The sequence below is a fragment of the Pavona decussata genome, unplaced genomic scaffold, assembly GCF_977016875.1.
Source record: "Pavona decussata unplaced genomic scaffold, jaPavDecu1.1 SCAFFOLD_37, whole genome shotgun sequence".
NCBI classification, from domain to species: Eukaryota; Metazoa; Cnidaria; class Anthozoa; order Scleractinia; family Agariciidae; genus Pavona; species Pavona decussata.
This window is the reverse complement of record NW_028145459.1, coordinates 2,311,141-2,330,561: the sequence shown is the minus strand read 5'-3', so window position 1 is coordinate 2,330,561 and position 19,421 is coordinate 2,311,141. Positions and strand designations below refer to the sequence as shown.

The 19,421-nt window shown below is 38.6% G+C and overlaps 3 protein-coding genes across 3 annotated transcripts; 1 reads left to right on the top strand and 2 right to left on the bottom strand.

Annotated features, from left to right (window-relative positions):
• Window positions 1-872: 872 nt before the first annotated feature.
• Window positions 873-5,686, top strand: LOC146483992 (uncharacterized). Its single transcript, XM_085105316.1, has 3 exons — window positions 873-2,388; window positions 2,521-2,612; window positions 2,808-5,686. The coding sequence occupies exons 1-3, from the start codon at window positions 1,817-1,819 to the stop codon at window positions 3,218-3,220; spliced, it is 1,077 nt and encodes a 358-aa protein (XP_084961442.1). The 5' UTR covers window positions 873-1,816; the 3' UTR covers window positions 3,221-5,686.
• On the bottom strand, window positions 3,190-4,665 carry LOC146483993 (uncharacterized). Its single transcript, XM_085105315.1, has 3 exons — window positions 4,474-4,665; window positions 4,276-4,345; window positions 3,190-4,109 (listed from the first exon to the last, which is right to left on the bottom strand). The coding sequence occupies exons 1-3, from the start codon at window positions 4,663-4,665 to the stop codon at window positions 4,045-4,047; spliced, it is 327 nt and encodes a 108-aa protein (XP_084961441.1). The 3' UTR covers window positions 3,190-4,044.
• Window positions 5,438-15,166, bottom strand: LOC146483991 (mechanosensory protein 2-like). Its single transcript, XM_085105314.1, has 8 exons — window positions 15,072-15,166; window positions 13,221-13,321; window positions 12,538-12,610; window positions 11,334-11,416; window positions 10,373-10,576; window positions 10,127-10,182; window positions 8,908-8,986; window positions 5,438-7,812 (listed from the first exon to the last, which is right to left on the bottom strand). Exons 1-8 carry the CDS (start codon window positions 15,082-15,084, stop codon window positions 7,618-7,620), a joined length of 804 nt encoding a protein of 267 aa, XP_084961440.1. The 5' UTR covers window positions 15,085-15,166; the 3' UTR covers window positions 5,438-7,617.
• Between the last annotated feature and the right edge of the window lie 4,255 nt (window positions 15,167-19,421).

Here is a 19,421-nt window from a genome sequence, read left to right as displayed (position 1 = left end):
GACCCCTAACCACCTCCACATCCACCATCACAGCCACTTCCTCTACTGTCGACTAAAAACCCGCTCTGCAGGTTGGAGTAGAGCTGGCTGGGAACTAAATACATTAGACGGTTGACTGGCTGGAACGTGTCTAAATATCTAGTTTGTTGAGATTTTTTTTTATTAAAACACTGGTTCTAGCTGGGTAAAAAATGTCTCGTTTGTTTTTCCTGCCTGTCAGGCTCGTAAAAAATCGTATTTGACTTTTCGCTCTTTCACCACCGTGAAATACACATGGGCATTTTTGTCCAATAAAATTATCTCATACCGGAAATTTGGAATATCCTCCCCGACTTTTCGGTGACATTCAGGGAAAATATTTCGAATTTCCCGAGTTTTAATATCCTGCTGTGTCGTAATTATTTCATGTTTCCCTGACATTTTTTTCGAAAATCTCTCCAGATTCGCGGATGAATTTCCTGTGAAACAGGCCCTTGATCTTGTACACCTAAGGGTTGCAATCCATCCTATGCGTTCATGTATTTATCGATGCTATATTTTCAAGGGAACGTGTTTAATGTGCAGATTTAACTTAAAGGCTATAAATTGTACGCAATACCCGTCGACAATTTGACAAGGACATGACAAGTGACATGAATGAAACGCTTCTTTCCCTACGATGTCTTCGGGCGACTTGCCAGCCTTAATATCAAAATTAAATGGTTGAAAAAGAGAGAAAAATACAGCCGACAGCGGTACCTCCGGACACTTTGCCGGAGCGTTGTGTACCATGACGATGCACCACGAGATTTCGGCCCGCGGTTCGCTTATGCCAGCTGGAGATGGTTCCGCGTACCTTGTCCCCGACAAGACAGTGAGAGAAAAGTCGGCCCCTAGACCATATGAGACAGATCCCTTTCGTAGGCACCTCAGTTCCACCTTACTGTCTTAAACTGAGATTGAGCCATGTATATATATGACAATGTAGTAATTTTGTCTTCCATGTGGTATGTTTTGAGGTTTGGGCATGCGCACGGACTAAAACGATATAACGACAGCCAGGGTGATTTTAATTTGCCGGACATCCTCTGGGACTCCATTGACAGCGCTTTGGGTGTTAACGAACTAGCCTTTATCGAAACCCTTCACGACCACCTCTTGACACAACTCCATAAAAAAGGCACTTGTGGGAACAACATACGACCGTGCCGAACCGCGTCAATGTAACCGACACTGATTGTTTCCAAACGATACGGTTTTTTTTTTACAGACCAGCTTAACACTTTTATAAAAGCCCTACCAAAAACCCTGAGATTTGTCCACCATTATACAAAAGGCGACTTTGAGGGTCTGCTGTCAGCAACAATTAACCTCCCTTCGATCATAGCCAATGACGATACTAAAACTAACTGGCATCAATGGAAAGACACCTTTCTTGTAACGGTCTCTGGCCATGTACAGATCAAGAGGCTAAAGGGACGGAATCCCATACCTTGGGAATCTATAAGACAAAAGCTGAAATTATCTCCCTCGAGCCACCTAAGGGAGAAGTTAAAAAAAACCGTGCGCAAAACAGTCAAGGGCATGCTGCGGATCAGCCGTGATGAGTTTCTTGGTTCCGTCGAGTCCGACCTCATCACATATTGAAATAGAAGTCCAAATCGCATACAATTCCTGATCGAGTCTTGACGCCAATAGGGACCTTAAGCAACCCTGGACGGCGAGCACGAGGACGGCAACCCATGACGAGGGGGAATGGGGCTAGAACGCCGTCCTTTGGCGCGCAAAGTTTAAACTTAAGCAAGCAGAGGTCGCGTCGGTCAGGTTTCGCTTCACTATGGCCTCTTTTAGAGATGCGAGAAACTTGTTAACGGCGGCGCTGTGCGATGATTTGATTTCAGAAGACGAGTATTTACTTCTTTATGATCTGAACCGTTCCAAAAACCTTGATTTGCCGTACGACGAATTTACATTTGACTTGGATGAGATGGAGAATTCAGAGTGTGTTGCCGAGTTTAGAGTAAATAAACATGACCTGCCTGCTTTAGCTGAAGCCCTTCAGATTCCAGATGTGTTCAAGTGCCGACAGCGTTCCATCAGCGATGGTATGGAAGGCCTTTGCATGCTTCTGAGGAGACTTGCTTACCCATGTCGATACTCGGATATGATAGCGCGCTTTGGAAGACCCATACCGGTACTAAGCATGATTACCAACGAGGTGATAGATTACATTTACAACAATCACAGCCACCGAATCATGCAATGGAATCCCACTATTTTACAGCCAGCGCAACTTCAAGAATACGCAAATGCAATCCACGTAAAGGGAGCGGCCCTTGATAATTGTTTTGGCTTCATAGATGGCACTGTGAGGCCAATTAGCCGACCAGGAGAACATCAGCGAAATGTATAGAGTGTGTGCACGACGGCCATGTTGGAGGACCGAAACAATACAATGATTTTCCTTTGGGAAAAATATTCTATTTTTATGCAAATATCTTCTATTGTTTTAGTCCTCCAACATGGCCGCCGTGCACACACTCTATACAACGGGCATAAACGCGTGCATGGTTTGAAGTTTCAGTCTGTGGCTCTTCCAAACGGTCTGATTGCCAACATGTATGGACCCGTGGGTGAGTATCTTGTTTTAATACGATTTATCATCAAAGAAAAGCTGCATTTTCCGCAGAAACTTCCTATCGGAGAGCTATTATATGAGCCGAGGTTTGATTTTCGACGGTAACGTTCATAGAAAAATATAAATTGCCCGGAAAGTTATTAGTTTCCTTTTTTATAGAGACAATTATCTTATCAACTTTTGTTTTCAGAGGGCCGAAAGCATGATGCTGGGATGCTTGCAGACTCGGGGTTGCTTCATCAGTTGCAGCTACATGCTGTATCTCCCCTCGGTCAACCCATGTGTATCTACGGAGATCCAGCATACCCTTTAAGAGTGCAACTTCAAGCCCCATACAGAAATGCTATCTTGACGGCTGGCACGCAAGCATTCAACACCTCCATGAGTGAAGTGAGAGTTGCAGTGGAGTGGCTGTTTGGGGACATAGTGAACTATTTCAAGTTTATAGATTACAAGAAAAACCTTAAAATTGGCCTCAGCAGTGTTGGAAAAATGTATCTAGTTTGTGCTATACTGAGAAACGCACTTACATGTCTTTACGGCAACGCTACATCTGAGTTCTTTCACCTTGATCCTCCAACACTAGCAGACTACTTTATTTGAAAAACTGTGTGAATTTGTGTACAAATTTTCAAAGCTTCAAAAGTTCTTACATGCGGTCAGATCACTATAGTAGGATCATTGTTCACAACTACAACCTCAACTGAACAGCCCATATAAAACTATTAAGTACAACAAGCTGTACATATTAAACGACAACAAGTTTTAACGGAGACAATTTATCAGTCTGCAAGTTAAAAAATGCACGGAATGTCTATTTGTTTACAAATTTAGACATAAGAAGCATCATAGCATTATTTTGCTGTTGCATCATCCTCATCATTTCCAGTTGTTGTTGTTGAATGCTTTGCAGATTTTCTTGTTCTTTCTGTTTTATTCGCATTTCCTCTTGTCGAAACTGGTAATCCCTCTGTGATTTTTCTCTTAGGAATTCTACAGTTTCTCCTCCGTTTCTTCGTGTTTTCTTAGGTTTGACAGCACAGCCCTCTTCGGCGTTCTTTCTCTTTTTCGTTTCGCTTAATTTTTCCGTCGCTCTGAGCCTTACTTCTTCCGCACTAGCTTTATCTACTTCAGCTTTTTTCTTCGTGTTCTCCTTTCCTTTCAGTTGTTCCCCTTCTGAAGCCTCCCATTTCTCATAAATTTCTTCCATGGCCTTATCAACTTCGGTATCTTCGACTCCAATGCCAGACGCCCGCTGCTCGGTTTTCATTTTTGTTTTGAACTTTGAAAGCAGAAGCTGGAAATGCTCTCGGATCGATCGCTTTGAGACTTTAAACTTTGGATCCTTGATGTTGTTGAGTCTTTCGGCTATTTCGTCCCATACCTTCCCTCTCTCCAATGTTCGAGGTTTGAATTTATAGGGCTCGCTAACTATAGGATTTCTCGGCACAAAATAACATCGTGGTTTTCTGTCCACTCCATGATATTTGACCTATAAATTGAAATAAAATGAAGTTAGCGAGATAAAATCGCTCACAAATAAATTGAGCTTTCCATGTTCAAGGTTACTTAAATAATCCTATCAGCTTTGTTTTGAAAATCGGGTACATTTCGGAGAAAGCCGAGGTAAATGCCATGAAAAGAAAAGATATATTTACCCATTTTTAGCAATGGCGGGAACTTCACTTCCAGGATTCGCCATAGTGGCTGTGAATTTGCGTTTTTGCACTGGAAAGAAGAAAGAAAAAATCAATAGCTTTTGCTTATGCGACCTAATATCGGTAGTTTAGAATATAATCCAGATTAGGCTTGGAAAAGACACGGATTTCAAAGTTAACATTGAAAAACAAACTCACGTTCTCGAGACACCGCCAAACTGGTGAAAACGACCGCCGCGACGTCAGGTGGACGGCTCGACTATTATGCAAATTGCAGTCAACAACGCAATCTTGACTTCCGGTTGACCTCCTCGGGATCGCCGTCCAGGGTTGCTTAAGGTCGGTAGTGATCAGCCAGTGCCTTCGCTGGCCAAGGTAATCGTACACCATTAAGATCTTCTCTTCAGCTGGCTGAAATCCTCGGGAAATAGCCAATCTGTTTAACTCCAACTTCGCATCAGTTTTCGCCCATGACACCCCCTCCCCTTCATCTGGAAGCACTGCCAATACACCAGCCTCTCCTGGGATGTCGGAAACAATAAATTACAGACGTTTGGCTGAGATAAATTCCCGCTATTTACGGGCTCTCGCTATTGAGGATAACTCGCGGTCCCGAGGGTGTCCGCAATAAAGAGAGTAGACTGTATTAGAATAGCATTATTAGCATTTATTTCATTGAAACACAACTCCACAAGTTATTGCTTGAAACTCATCGTGTATAAATAACAGTTATGGTATGCCCATGGTATGGTGCATTAACTGCATTTGAAATTCTTCGTGATGCAAAAGAAAAAAAATAGACTTGAACTAGGATCGTTTAAGTTTCAAATCTCTGTCGTTTCTGTTCAACTATCAGATCAACTATCTTCAGAAAATTTAGTTTTACAAGTAATATATCAAACACGAGGAAGAGTGTTTCGTCCGATTTCCAAACACTTAGAAGTGTTTTTTTTTTTTGTTTTTTCTTTTCCCAACTGCGAGGTGTTTGGAAATCGGACGAAACACTACTTTCGAGTGTTTGATATAACTTCAAGAGTTTACCAAATTTTATGATCAGATTACATTTCCAACCTATTTCACGGTAATGATTTCCTTTGTTTTCTCTTATTGAATTATTAATGACCTCGAAATGGAGGAGTTCAATAATTTTCCATACAACGTATGAACGGTGGACAACAATAATCACTTTAATGTGAAACTGGTTATTTTATACATCGAAGTCTTGGAATTAAATTCGCAGTTAACTTGAAGCATTCTGAACACTGCACCTTACAAATACATTGAAATGCAATTTTGCTTTGTCTCGGCATTTTCCAATTTCTCTTCCTTTTTTGAATGCATTTCAAATTCCTCGACCTGACAACACTAAAACTGAAATACGAAAACACCAAGACAAATGACAAATATATAATAGTTAAATATCTTAATATATAAAACTGTTCAATTGAGGCGTTAAACTGCTGTTTAACTGAGTAAAAACTAAAACCCAAGCTTTCGCCGATCAACGGCATCATCAGGCGAAAGCTTGGATTTTAGTTTTTACTTTTAAACAGCATTTTAAGGCCTCAATTGAACAGTTTTATATATTTTTAACCATGCTGCTGAAGGACAACATGAACAGATTATTAAATATATTGTTTAATTGTTACAATTCTTCTCGGTTATATGCTGTGCGCCATACTGATTCCACTTAACAAACTTTTCGATTAGTTTGTTTAAAACTCTTTTAAAGCTTCCAGCTCAGCTAGCCAAATAAAATCCAAACCTGAACTTCTAAAACTATGGGTCAAGTGCTAGTGGTCTGGTAGGCGTGATATACTGTTAAGTGGTGCTGGAAACTTGCTTTCAAATTCTCCCTACATTCAATTACACATATGATAGCACTTCAGACAGAATGTTAGAAGTTTTCATACTGTCTTCATGAGCCATATGCTAAACTTCCAACTACTGAAAATTAATTTCAACCTTCCAGCTGCTAACCTGGACTATACTATTCTTCGCTCTTAAAGCGTGACGCCACAAACAGTTAAATATAACACACAAGCATTAAGATGAATGCAATAATGTTTGCCAAAATGCAAATTGTTTTAATAAAAGGTAACAAAAAGAGCCAAACTACTAGAAACTGAAAAAAAAAACCCGCATACGGTATGCCAACCAAGGCAAATTCTTTATGTATACCAAAGAGTATGTTCTTGAGTTCATTATTTTCTCGATTTTCATTGAATCGTAACAAGGGTAGCGACTGTAACGCTGAAACTAGTTATAGTCAGAAGCGCGTGTGTTAACAGGTTCCTGTTATAGTATATACATGGTTAGATCATTGAACGCCACATTAAGGTGATTCCATCGCAAAAGAAGTTACAGTGAAGTGTGATTTAAACATAAAAGCTTCTGAAAAACTTCGTGTATTAAAAAATTATCTTTTTGCTCTCACCCAACTCAATTAGCTCTGCTACTTTCGGGTGGGAACTGTACTGTACTTTGCTAATATTATAATAAATGATTGATTGACATAAAATCAGAGGGAATCACGGCACTTGTTTTCACCCCATGGGACTGCAGACAAGTAACTAATGTGCTAGCTTGTGACAGCAGGTACAACAAAATAAACAAGCCTTGATCAAGCGTTAGCTGTTACTTCCAGAAACGTATTCCGAGCAATGAAATTTAGCTATTATTTATGTCATAGCACAACAAATTATGCTACAGTAAAATGCCTTAGAGTTGCAGAAAAACTTAAAAAGGGTGCCGCATAACAGGAGCAAGGTAGCTTGGGGCACCAGAGAAAATGTTCTGGGTGCCTAAATTTTTTGCAGCAGCACTAACACTTCACATGTTGGGCTCCTAATGTCTCAGCGTTTGGCCTTGTGGGCTCCTTGAAATTTTTCAAAGGCAAAAGCCTTGACTGGAACGAATAAAAGACTAGTGTAATTTGAGCATCTGCACACTTCCAGTGAATGCCTACAAACAGATGGCAATAGTGATTTGATAGAACATAAGAAATTTTGATGTACCATGGAGTCATATTTTCTAGTTAACATAGATTACATGGAATAAAAAAATGGGCGGTCATCATGCTTGATTAGGAGAAAATGAACAATAATTTCTTCACTGAGCTTTGCCTCAAAGCCAAACTGCAGTGTTCCTAATTCATGACGTAAGAAATTATCTGCCGTAAGGATGTGCAATGCAATTCAATGGAATCACCTTAAATGCTACTGCTTAAACTTAGTTCAAACACAGCATTGTCTAAAGTACTAAATGCTACAGAACACTGACTTCAGTCAGTGGCGGTGACTTTGAAGGGCCACGTTGGTCCTCTTTCTTCTGGCCGTCTAGTCATTTGTTCTCAGGCAAAAATCTGCTCAGGAAATCCACAGGAAGAGGGAAGATAATGGTGGAATTCTTCTCAGCAGAGATAGATGTCAATGTCTGCAAGTATCGCAGCTGAAGAGCAGAGGGCGACTCTGAGATGATGTCAGCAGCTTCCTTCAGTGCACGAGATGCATTCATCTCACCCTCCGCAGCAATCACCTGAAATGAAAACAAGCTCACTGTGAGAAACAACTACTGTAATTCCATATTCCTGAGGATATGGAGCCAAAAGCATGAGTAAACACACTTTTTTCATAACAATAGCTGGACCTCCCTATCTGTGTGCAACTGGGAAGAAGCACTTTTTTGATTTGGTAAGCCCTACAAATATCCACACAGTCTGGTTACATGTTAGCTACCCAGTATTATTTAAGATGGCTAACAACAGTTTAATGGCGGTGCAATGGTCCAGTGTTCTACACTCCAGAGATTTTCCTCAAGGCCTTGGTTTCTTTTTTTATATAGCAAACTGAGAAAGAAAAACGTTTATTTTACATTTTCTCTGGATACTGGCAAACTATTTAGGATAAATTTCAACCTAAAGGCTCAAGACTTCCAACGGGTGGATTTTGTTGATCATCTGTAGGCAGAAAATTTGGGTCGCATTCAAGACACAGAGTCAACCAGATGTATGGTTTTTCTGACTGAAAAGTTAGCAAAGTCAAGTGTTCAAGCAGCTATTTTTCCCCACCTACTGTCTACTATTTGCATTTCTGTTTGCTGTATCCAACATGCTGACGACATGTATTGCAGCTGTATCTCAAAATCTACAACTCGCTTATGAATATCCTGCACAACATGTGCAATATCTTAGGATTTTGAGACCTGTTTCAAAACCATGCACAGCCAGTACTGAATGATGAGAGTTCTAGGTGATTAAAATTACACATGATGCAAGCAGCATGCACAACAAATGTTGCACGAAACAGTGGAAAACAAAAGTGGTAGCTTCTACACTGGCCTTAACAAACTGCTTGTCAACATTTCACAGTGTTTCCATTGTGTGCTATCTTCTGAAGACTGCCTCCCAACCCACCACTAAAATGGTCTAGCATTTTAATTCTAGGGGGAGAATTACATACTCCCAGATTCTTGATGCTTCAGAAATCAGAGTTAAATTGTCCCTGAGCAGAGCTACCCTCAAATGGATGATGATATCACTTGCTGACTTACCACACATATCATTGTGGCTTTAAAAAAAGAATATTTCACTAAAGATCTACAGGTTTAACTGCTTGTTAAATGCACTCTTACCTTAGCCCGTGCATCACGTGCAGCTTCAGCTTCCGCTGCCATGGCCCTCTGCAACTGCTGAGGCAGACGAACATCCTTCCTACACATCAGCAAAGCATACACATTGTTAGATGTTGTTGTTTTTTTTTTCAACTAAGTTAGTATAAATCTACTAAAATTCTACCACAAAATGCAGTCACCTCATTGGTTTCTTTTGAGCACATAGGAGGTGATAGTTGATGAACATGATAACATAACATTAAAAGACATGTCCATTTGAAGGGATGCGTGGAATAAGGTCCTAAGTGACTTTTGATGTAAGGTCAAATTCTCCTTTTGTTTCACAAGCAAATACAATGAAATTTGGAAGGAGAATCTAGCTATTTATCAGAAGTCACTTAGGGCTTTTTTCCAGGCAGCCCTTCATTTAATAGAGGTATTTTTTTTTACAGTAAATGTGAGGGGAAAATATGGGACTTACAAAACTGTCTGCTAAATAGAGAGTGTCTGCTTAAGGTTACCCGGGACCTTCAGAGGTGTCTCGCGTTTAAGCGATGTAGCGCGTCCAGTTTAAACTGTAGATACCTATACCCCTATATCAAATTAAAGCTTATAGAGCTGACTATCAAACCATGCCAAGAATTTTGAAATAAAATGAATTGTCGAATTTTTCACGACCTCTAATTGCGAGCGTCCGAATCACCTTTTTAAAGCTACAAGTCTAAGTAAATTTTGTTTTTTGCTAATTTAATTTGCTCCTCAGTTTCCTGACCCAAAACGCTAAAAAAAACGTGTCTGCATTTTGCCATATTCAATCGCAGTGAAAAGTTATAGAGCATTTTCGAAATAGGATGAAAAAAATGTGGAGTAATCGTACAAAAATCACTCTGGGAGAAAAAATATTTCGAAAGAAAAAATTCGCAAACACGTTTTTGTTGTTTATATGTTAAACTAGCTACTGTCCAAATTTGAAGGCAAACGAACAAATTCCTTTTGAGTTTTAGCTCTTTGAAGTGGCTCCTCCAAGTGAAAAATAATTTATTCGAGAAAACAGCGTTAAAAATTCGGCAATTCATTTTATTTCAAAATTCTTGGTTTAGTTGGATAGCCAGCTCTATAAGCTTTAATTTGATATTAGGGTTCAGGTATCTACAGTTTAAACTGGACGCGCTACATCGCTTGGACGCGAGACACCTCTGAAGGTCCCGGGTAACCTTAACAAAGGTTTGACTTTACTTACACTTCCACGCGTTCCACTTTAACACCCCAAGGATCAGTGGCGTCATCCAGTGAAGACTGCAAACAAAGTAAAAAGGTAATGGTGATTCTTTTGCTTATACAACTGAATGTACTAATCAAGCCCTGGCATCACTAGCCTCTTGCTGCTTTGTATCTGGAATAACAAAACTGATGTAACCTGTATAGTTGAGATGCTAAAATGGAAGGAGGAGGTTAATTTTCATAGAAATCTGAGGTTTCAACAAACCTGCATCGTCCTGCTGATTTCCTCACGGTCTGCCAAGATTTCACTCAGGTTCTTTGTGCCCAGAAAGTTACGCAGAGTAGTCTGTGCCAGCAAACGAGTTGACTGGTCAGCCTTTTCAACATTCGTGACTGACATGGTTGGATCACTGATTCTGAAGTAAACAACAGCATCCACAGCCACAGTTACGCTATCCTTTGTCAGAATCTGTAAACAAAAGAAAATGACACTAATAAGCATACAATTTATCCATTTATGATAAACTTTGCACAGCAGTCAGGTGGCCAGACAACAACACCCTGAGAAAAAAGTTTCAATCAGATAAAATCTGGATAACTGACTAAGTGTGATGTCCTTTTGTAATGATTGTTCTAACTCAGTTACTAAATGGTACCTCTGTCAAGTTTGCCATGAACACTAAGATGGTCAATGCTTGGAGACCTAGGTTCCTATATCAACTTGTGGCTTTGCTGCTTGCGTTAAGATCCATGTAAGAATCACAAATAGTAAAAGAGGGAGATGCCTTTACAGATAAACCAAACTTCTGATTTCATAAATTTCATATACAGGTAAGATTAGGTATCTATCATGTTTACCTGTTCTATTGTCTCTGAGAGTGAACCAATATTGCTGGGAGTGGGGGTGGGGGGTGGAGGGGTCCCATCTGAAAGGCATGGGCTTGTTGCAAATGTGTAACTAGTCGAAGGGACACCATTCTGTTACCACTGAGACATTAGGATTGTGAATCACAAGTGTGATCAATGGAAATAGATTAAATGTTGCAGCATCTTAAAATGACCGAGTGACGCAAGTCTTGTAATTAATGTCATGTTTGACAACTATCCACCACAATTTCTTTGTCTGAAGCCCAAAGAGGTATTTGAATGGCTGTTGCAGGAAATATTAGCAATCTGTACTGAAACCCTAAGTGAGGGTCAGTGAAAATAATCAATAGCCAACTAACCTCCTGTGGTGGCACATCAAATGACACAGTCCTGAGATCAACTTTCTGGTATGAGTCAATACATGGCAGAATAAAAAACAACCCTACAAAATAAGAGGGCCACAAATGCTTTTAAATTCAAGGCTGTAAAAATATAAATAAACAAGTAAAAATTAAAGAAGTAAAATAAGGACAAAAAAACCAAGAATTAAATAAATTTTCAAAATAATTGGCAAAGGTGACTGCACTGCGGTTAATGATAAACCTGTTTTTAATTACTAAGTTTCTGTTTCCCCCCATCACAGATCATTACACCAAGACATATAATAATGTAGAATGATAAACAATACAAATCAAATTGGACTGCAAAATTAATTTTTAAACCAAACACAGCTGTACTCCAGCCTTTGAAAAATGCTTAGTCATTACAGGGCCCCCAGCGTGAAATCACTAGGAAACAAATCACAAAGCACAGAAAAAAAAAAGATTATTAAAAGCATGTCATTACAGTGTATATCACAAAGAAACACTAAAACTAGCCACCCACCCAAAGGTAGTTTTGAAATTGTGTGTTGATGTTTGGTAATGTTTATTATTCAAGTCTATTTTCAGCTGTTTGTCGTAGGTTCAACTTGAAAGCAATGAGAATGACATGTGATTTAAGCACATGATGTTCTAAGATAAGGATGGTCACCAAAATGAGCAGTGATCAGAGTCTGTTTTGATTGGTTTTCTGTTGGAGAAATTACCAAATCTCAGTCCCAGATTACATTCAACAGAAGGCTTCTGTCACTCGCTATTTTCATCCAAACCGCTTCATACAATCAAGCAGTTCATATAACACCTATAAATATAGTTTCTTCAGCAGAACTATCAAAGACTGGAATGCTCTTCCTACTGAATTAATTGGAAACTGTTGCAGCCTTCAAATCAGCCCTAGCGGCGCACACTTCAACCAAAAACCATTTTAATTTTAATTTTATTACACTTTCACATGTAAATGGCACCTTCTATTTTTATTTTACTCTACACCTGCACTACACTTGTATTTGCAAGATGGGAAACCTTTGCAAATTATGATATATATAAATATTATTATTATATAAATAAATAAATAAATAAATAATTTTACAATGTCAATCATTCTATGACAATATGGTTTTGTTTTTTCCTCAAAACTTGACAATAACAATGAATTTATTACATGACTTGTTCAATTTTTTACCTGGTCCCTTTGCTCCTCCAGGCATCAATCGTCCAAGACGGAAAATCACTGCTCTCTCATATTCCTGTACAATCTGTGACAAAAAAATTATACTGTGAATAAAACCATGTATGACTGAGGTAAATTACTAAACAAAAACAAAACAAAAACACAAACACAGGAAAAATAATGTCTTTTAGATTCACTCCAGTTATATTTTCAAATGTGTTTTATAAGAACAGCTGCTATTTTTTTGCATAAATTGGCCATTTGACAACAAACGCTATCTCTTTGTCTAGCTGCAATTAGTGACCTACGAGTGATGTCTAGAGGCACATTGTCATGTTTCAAGGTCTTAAGCATTGGTTTGCAATAGTCAGTACCATATATCACTAGTTTTTCTACCAGCAAAGTATTAGTAGATTGTCATAGTTCAGTGGTAGTGACCTAGGAGTGATGTCTAGAGGCTCATGGTTATGTTTACAGATCCTCAACATTGGTTTGAAAAAGTTAGCACCACGTACCATGCTGCCTGACAAATGGTTAAAAGATGGAGAATTCACTTTCATTAATATTATTGTTACTAGTGTGATTTTTTTTTTTTTTTCAAAATTGTTTACAGAACTGATAATTGTCTGATTTTTTCCATTTTTCTACCATCATGGTTTTATATAACATACCCTTAAATATACAAAAATCCCTACCTTTATGCAAAAGCAAAAGGATATCGGAAATGTACACAGGCACAGAATGAATGACACAGCTGTCAGTACGTAATCACAAATGCCACGCTCTGGTGCTTCCCCTGCAAAGTAATAATGATAGACAAGCTGGCTTAATAAAGCAATAATAATGATGATTGTTACAAACAACAACAAAAACAAACAAAAATCTTTACATTCAGTTGTTTTCAGGGAGGTCCTCAGACAAGAACAAACAAGTCATATAATCAAGTCACAGGTAGAGCTGGAGTAGCTGTGCAATCCAGTTCTCCGTATTCTTCGATTCTATCACTTTCAGGATTAAACTAGACATAACTTGTAAGGCCTTGATTTATTGTTAATAATGCTTATCCTGAACAGAGTTTATTCTAAGGGTCCAGAAGGGCCACATTGGAGATTTTAGAGGACCCTTTTCCACAAAAAGGGGCCAAACATCTGATATAGAGCATAAAAACCAATGATAACTTGGTGGTGTAAAACATGACACTTTTTGATGAGTTGCTTTAACGGAAAAAAAATATGTAGCTTAGCTTTTTTAGGTGTGTAGTGCAGAACAATAATCGTGCATTTTGTGCATCAGGTCATATTTTTGAAATTATTTCAAAAATACGACCTGATGCACAAAAGGTATAACTATTTAATTGTCAATCTCTTTGCAATAGGAACATTGCCTTCCCTGGTAAAATTTGTGTGCTGGTGCAAATTTCACGCACCATTATATTTATAGTCGCAGCAATCCTGCAATGCCACACTCTGTTATGCCCCGATGACTCTGACATACAAATCCTTCTAATTTTGTTTCACTTCCAAACATTAGGAACTGAAGTGACCAGGGCATAACAGCGCTTTTATCTCACCCCCGAATTGCAATAAAATGCTGATTTTTGGCAAGTAAGCATTTTTTCCGAGTAACAACAAATCCCAATTTCATAAATTTAGTTTTTGGGACATTTTTAGGACTCCATTGGAGCTTACAAACAACTTATGTAATCTGGCTGCGATTTGACACCACAACACATAAAAATATGGACCTTTCGTGTAATGTTTTATGGAGTTTTAGTAAAATTTTAGCATAGTGACTGAGGGTTAAATATAAGCTCAAAGAAGAAATGTAAACAAGCTTTAATAAGTCCTTGGAAAATACAAACAACTTCAAGGCTTTTCACTCAACCTTTGCATTTTGCATGTTTACGAGACAGCAAGACATTTCAGTGATAATCGTGTTTCCTTAAATTATTTAAAGCGGAAAAAGCTCTATTATTAAGTTTTGGGTTAAAACTAAGGCTCTTTGCATGTGAAATTGAAAAGGGTTTTGCTTCATATTCTTCGAAAATTGTATCCAGCACGCAAGGTTTTTTAAACAGGTAGTGTGGATTATTAGTAAGAAAACTATACTATATTAGTGGAAAGATTTAACGGTATTATTGATTTGAACAAGATCAGTTTCTTATCACAAATAATTTCTGTAAATTGTGCTATTTTTTTAAAGCTCGATTACATGCAAGTTTATAAGGAAGGTTTCGCTTTAATAGAGCTTCAATGCTTACACTAAACTCCAAACATTAACAACTTGAGTTGTTGCATGAATACAGTCTTTCAAAGCTTATTTAGACTTTGGCAGTTTATATCCCCTTTCGATAAAAAGCTTTTGTATGCCAACGGCAGAGTTCGCTTATAGCAGTAAATTGCCAATCTGTCACAATAACAAACTGCTTTATACAAATTTGAAACCTTTTCGACACCCATAGAAGGTGCAATATTGCTTCAAATTTAACAGTCATAAAATTTTTATATTTCAACACCATTTTCACTAAAAAGATAATGATTTCTTACCTTCCGCGGCCATTTTCCGAGGTTGTAATATTCTTGCAAACTTGGAAACCAACTGCAAAAGCACTCGAAATAAACTTCTACGCAGCTACATATCATGTGACTCATGATAGAGACTCGGCCCTTGGATCAGCCAATCATGTTCACGACAACCGCCCACACATTCTCCCGCGCGCGCGTCCCGCGCGCGCGCGAAAGAGGGCGCCATGAGAATGATTTCGCGCGCACGTCTAGTACAGTTAAATGAATTTAGTGTTTTCTCGACCGGAGCCCAGTGTATTTTTGCTTCATAAACATCTGCTGAATCAAAACATACCTGGGATAAGGCATTGTAAGTGTGCAAACAGACTCGTTTTGCCTGGTAAGCAAATTTACGCTGGACGCGCCCCATAAGAAGACAAATAAGATAGTTAAACAACAAACAACAACAACAACAACAAGCTCTATTCCCAAATTAAAAAGTTAACAAAGTTAAACTTAATTTACAACATAAATATATTAATACAAAAGAGGTAACATTTACTCAGAATAACTGAAAAGCTAATCGAGCTGAGTAAAACTACAGGTTGGCACTAAAGCTTGAGCAAAGCAACGAACCAATAAATCGTTTATTGAATAATACATACCTTCAGTCTCAGCAACTGAATTACGAGCCACAAAATATAGTGTTTTCACATGATGTCACGGCGGCCATGTTGGTGTCCCAAAACAAAGAAATGGCAGCAATGTTGGTGTCCCAAACTAAACCTCTGGGAATTGAACTCTATTTTTATGCAAATACTTTCTTTTGTTTCAGTAAACCAATATGCCCGGTAGTCACGTGAATGAAAACGCTCTATATATTATAATAGATAATTACAGTAAAAGTACAAAAGACTAATATGAATAATTAAAATATCGCACTAAAATACAGCTCATTGTTCATACATGCATGATAAAAAAAAGTCTAGATTTGCCAGCAAGGCTCGTTACGCAATGTCCTCCCTCCCCCAGGGTCGACCCAGGGTAGGGAGCGCGTTGTGTTTCGAGCCCAAACGACCTACCAAAGACTTGAACACCAGCAAAAGAAACTCTACGAAGCTGTAAAAGGGAAAAGCAGAAAGCAGAAAATGTGACTGATAACAGCAGTTGGAAGCAGTTCATGTTAAAGATAAAAGAATTGCTGCCAGTTAGCTTCAATACTCCCAATAAGAATGTACACTTCGTAATCATACCACTATCTAGGAAAGATCCGTCTGCACCTTCAAACATGTTAATTGCCGCTGTACCTGTGGAACAGGAATTTCTTGGTATTTCTCGAACTATTTTAACAAGAGCTCGGGAGGTTCGTAATAGCTCTGCTGGTTAATAGGAAATGATTTAGCAATGAGCAATCAATAAAATCCAATTAAAAGCAATGGCTAATCAATGAGTAATCAACAGGCCACAAATATTTTTTGTCTTCGAATACCCATTGATCACCGGAAATAATAACTGACTCAGTAATCAGCTGATCATGATATGATATGTTATGATATGATAATCTTTATTTATCCACGGTACAAAATTCGTCAGCTTAAAAATGCCTAATACCAATATAATAAAAATATTTAAATAAGTTCGTTCCATGGTCAGATCGTTCCAAGTCAGATCGTTCCAGAGGAAAGTCAGATCGTTCCACAAAAAAGTCAGATCGTTCCACAATAAAGTCAGATCGTTCCACTTAAAAAACTGCTATTTTATTAACACGTACACCTAAAAGTTTAAATAAAGTGCCGTTTCCGAAGGAAATATATTTACCTACAAACGGCGGTTAGTTCGAATACACTCAGTTAAGTTAGTGATGCCTTTCCGGTATATTAACTCGTTCCGTCAAGTAAACATCGAGCAGGACATTTTTCTTTACATTTTCATCGAGTAAGAACGTTTTCTTGACTCTTCCTAAGTGGAACGAACTGACTATAGTGTGGAACGATCTGACTTGGAAAGATCTGACCATGGAACGAACTGACCGTAAACCGTGCCTTACAGTTCTTTGAGTAATCGTTTAAATTGCCAAAGGGACTCTGCTTCCCTTAAGTTACAAGGAAGACTGTTCCAGAGAATGGGGCCACTATAGCTGAAGCTGTTTTTGTAACAGTTTGTGCGCGGTAATGGAACGTTGAGTTTATTTTCAGAGTCCCTTAGGTTACATGCGACTTCTCGCCTTTCAAATTTAGAACTAAGATAGTTTGGAGCCAACCCGTGCAGAGACCTGTAAACCATGGTAGCTCTTTGAAATTGTTACTGGCAAGCTAGGTTTTTCCACCCTAGAAGTCCACCCTGGAAGTCATCAGTCATCAAGTCATCATCATCATCATCATCATCATCATCATCATCATCATCATCATACCTTCATTTACCCTCGGATTTTTAAGAGAAGCTTATGCAGCTAATATCTCCGAGCATTTACCCACCCAACCATGACAGTATACACACAAAGACCAGACTGCAACACCGGGAACTACGTCCCCTACTCTTTGCGAACAGTGAGTGGGTTCTTTAACGTCCCACAGAGTTATTTACAAACAAGGGTTGCGAGACAGGGCCTACGGTTTATCGTCCTTATCCGGGAAGACTAGAAAGTCTAACCATTTGTAGATGTCATTACAAAGGCAGCACTTTCTCCTCAGTTATTTAAATGGTCCGGCAGGGGTTTGAACCCGCGACCTCCCGCACGGTTACTCAGCGATTACTCATTAATTAATGACATTGATCCTTGATTACTTATGTCAAGTCTATACCACTGGAATCAGCGAATGATATCCCCGGAACACATCAAGTGTACAAAACTGATCTCCGCCGTCTCGTTATTCTGTAAACGCGCATTATCAGAATTATAAATAAATCGCATTTCCATGCTCATGCAGTTCCCATTTTTAAGGAAATGGTATACGACTTTGAAAATTGCCTTCCACGACGTACGCGATTTGGACGCGCGCGCTCTCGAATCTTCTTGCTCTACTACGGCTAGTGGTATAAGGGACTCATCCCAGCTTCTCCATATCTTTTTCAAGGGAACAACTCGCTCACTGGGGAGCTAACTCGTCTATGTTCACTTCTATGCGCAGGGGATTTCTCAAGAATGAACGAGGTAACCTCGAGGTGGACGAAACGACTGGCATGCTTGTGTTTCACGCACCATTTTTATTGATATCTTCACTACATTTGCGCGTCGTTTACGAAGCTTAATTGTCTACTGTTTAACAACAATTACGGTAATAGAAGGGGGCACAGGAAAGTCACAATAAGTTTCAGCGATAAAGCGACGATTTTCAATTTAACAGGCACGTCTCGGCAGAAACTTCTGCGGCTTATGCAGATGTAAATTTGAATATAAATAACAAGTGCATGCTAATGAAGACACATACAAATAATATTTAAGGAGGCTCGAGGCAGTTTTTTTGGATTTAGGGTGGAAGTTTTGAAATTACAATCTCGCATACAAGATAAACTTCGATCTCCTTCACACTACTTCATCATTTCAACATATGATCAAAGTTAATTTTCTCATCAGTTTCCAAGCAACAGCTATTACCATAGCAACGGAAGCGCATAGCCTCTTATTTTAAACATTGTCGATTATCTCGAAATCTAGTCAGACACTTTATGACGAAACTTTAGGGATTTAAACTACTCAATCTAGACAACTTGTAGGCGAAATTAGAAAAAAATCTGTAAGAGCGTTTTCAAGTAAATAATGAATCAATTTTTACGAGGTGATTTTGTTTATTCCAGCATTTTTCACCAATATTTCTGACAAAAAAAAACTAGACACTTTGTCTTTTCTGTTAAAAGGTCCTTGCTCATAGCAAAACATTCTAAATGTATATTGAGCTTCATGGGTGTCTCCGATTTTAAGATATTTGTGTTTGAAAACAGTGAAAATAAAGCGCAGATGAATGAAAAAGTTTCTACTTTGCATAAATCGAGATATCTTTAAAATGCCCCGCCAGATTTTTCTGTTAAATAACAAGCGGTTAGAGTAAGATTTCTTTTCGATGTTCACGCAAGTTTTAGGCTCAAGAACCGAGACCGGTGTTAGATAAGAAGGTTAAATCTTGGTCAAGTTTCAGTCATTATTCGCTTTCTCCGAACAAGAATTTTATTTTGTTTGTCCCGGTCTATTCGACTGCTATTCACGTGCTGTGAATATTTATGATTACGTGAAGTCGTGCAAAAGGTAACATTTACATAAATATATGTTCCTGCTTCTCAAGTCTTCCATTGTAAATTTTACCTTTTGCACGACTTCACGCTATGATAAATATGCAAAGCACGTGAATAGCAGTGAAATAGACCGGGACAAACAAAATAAAATTCTTGTTTGGAGAA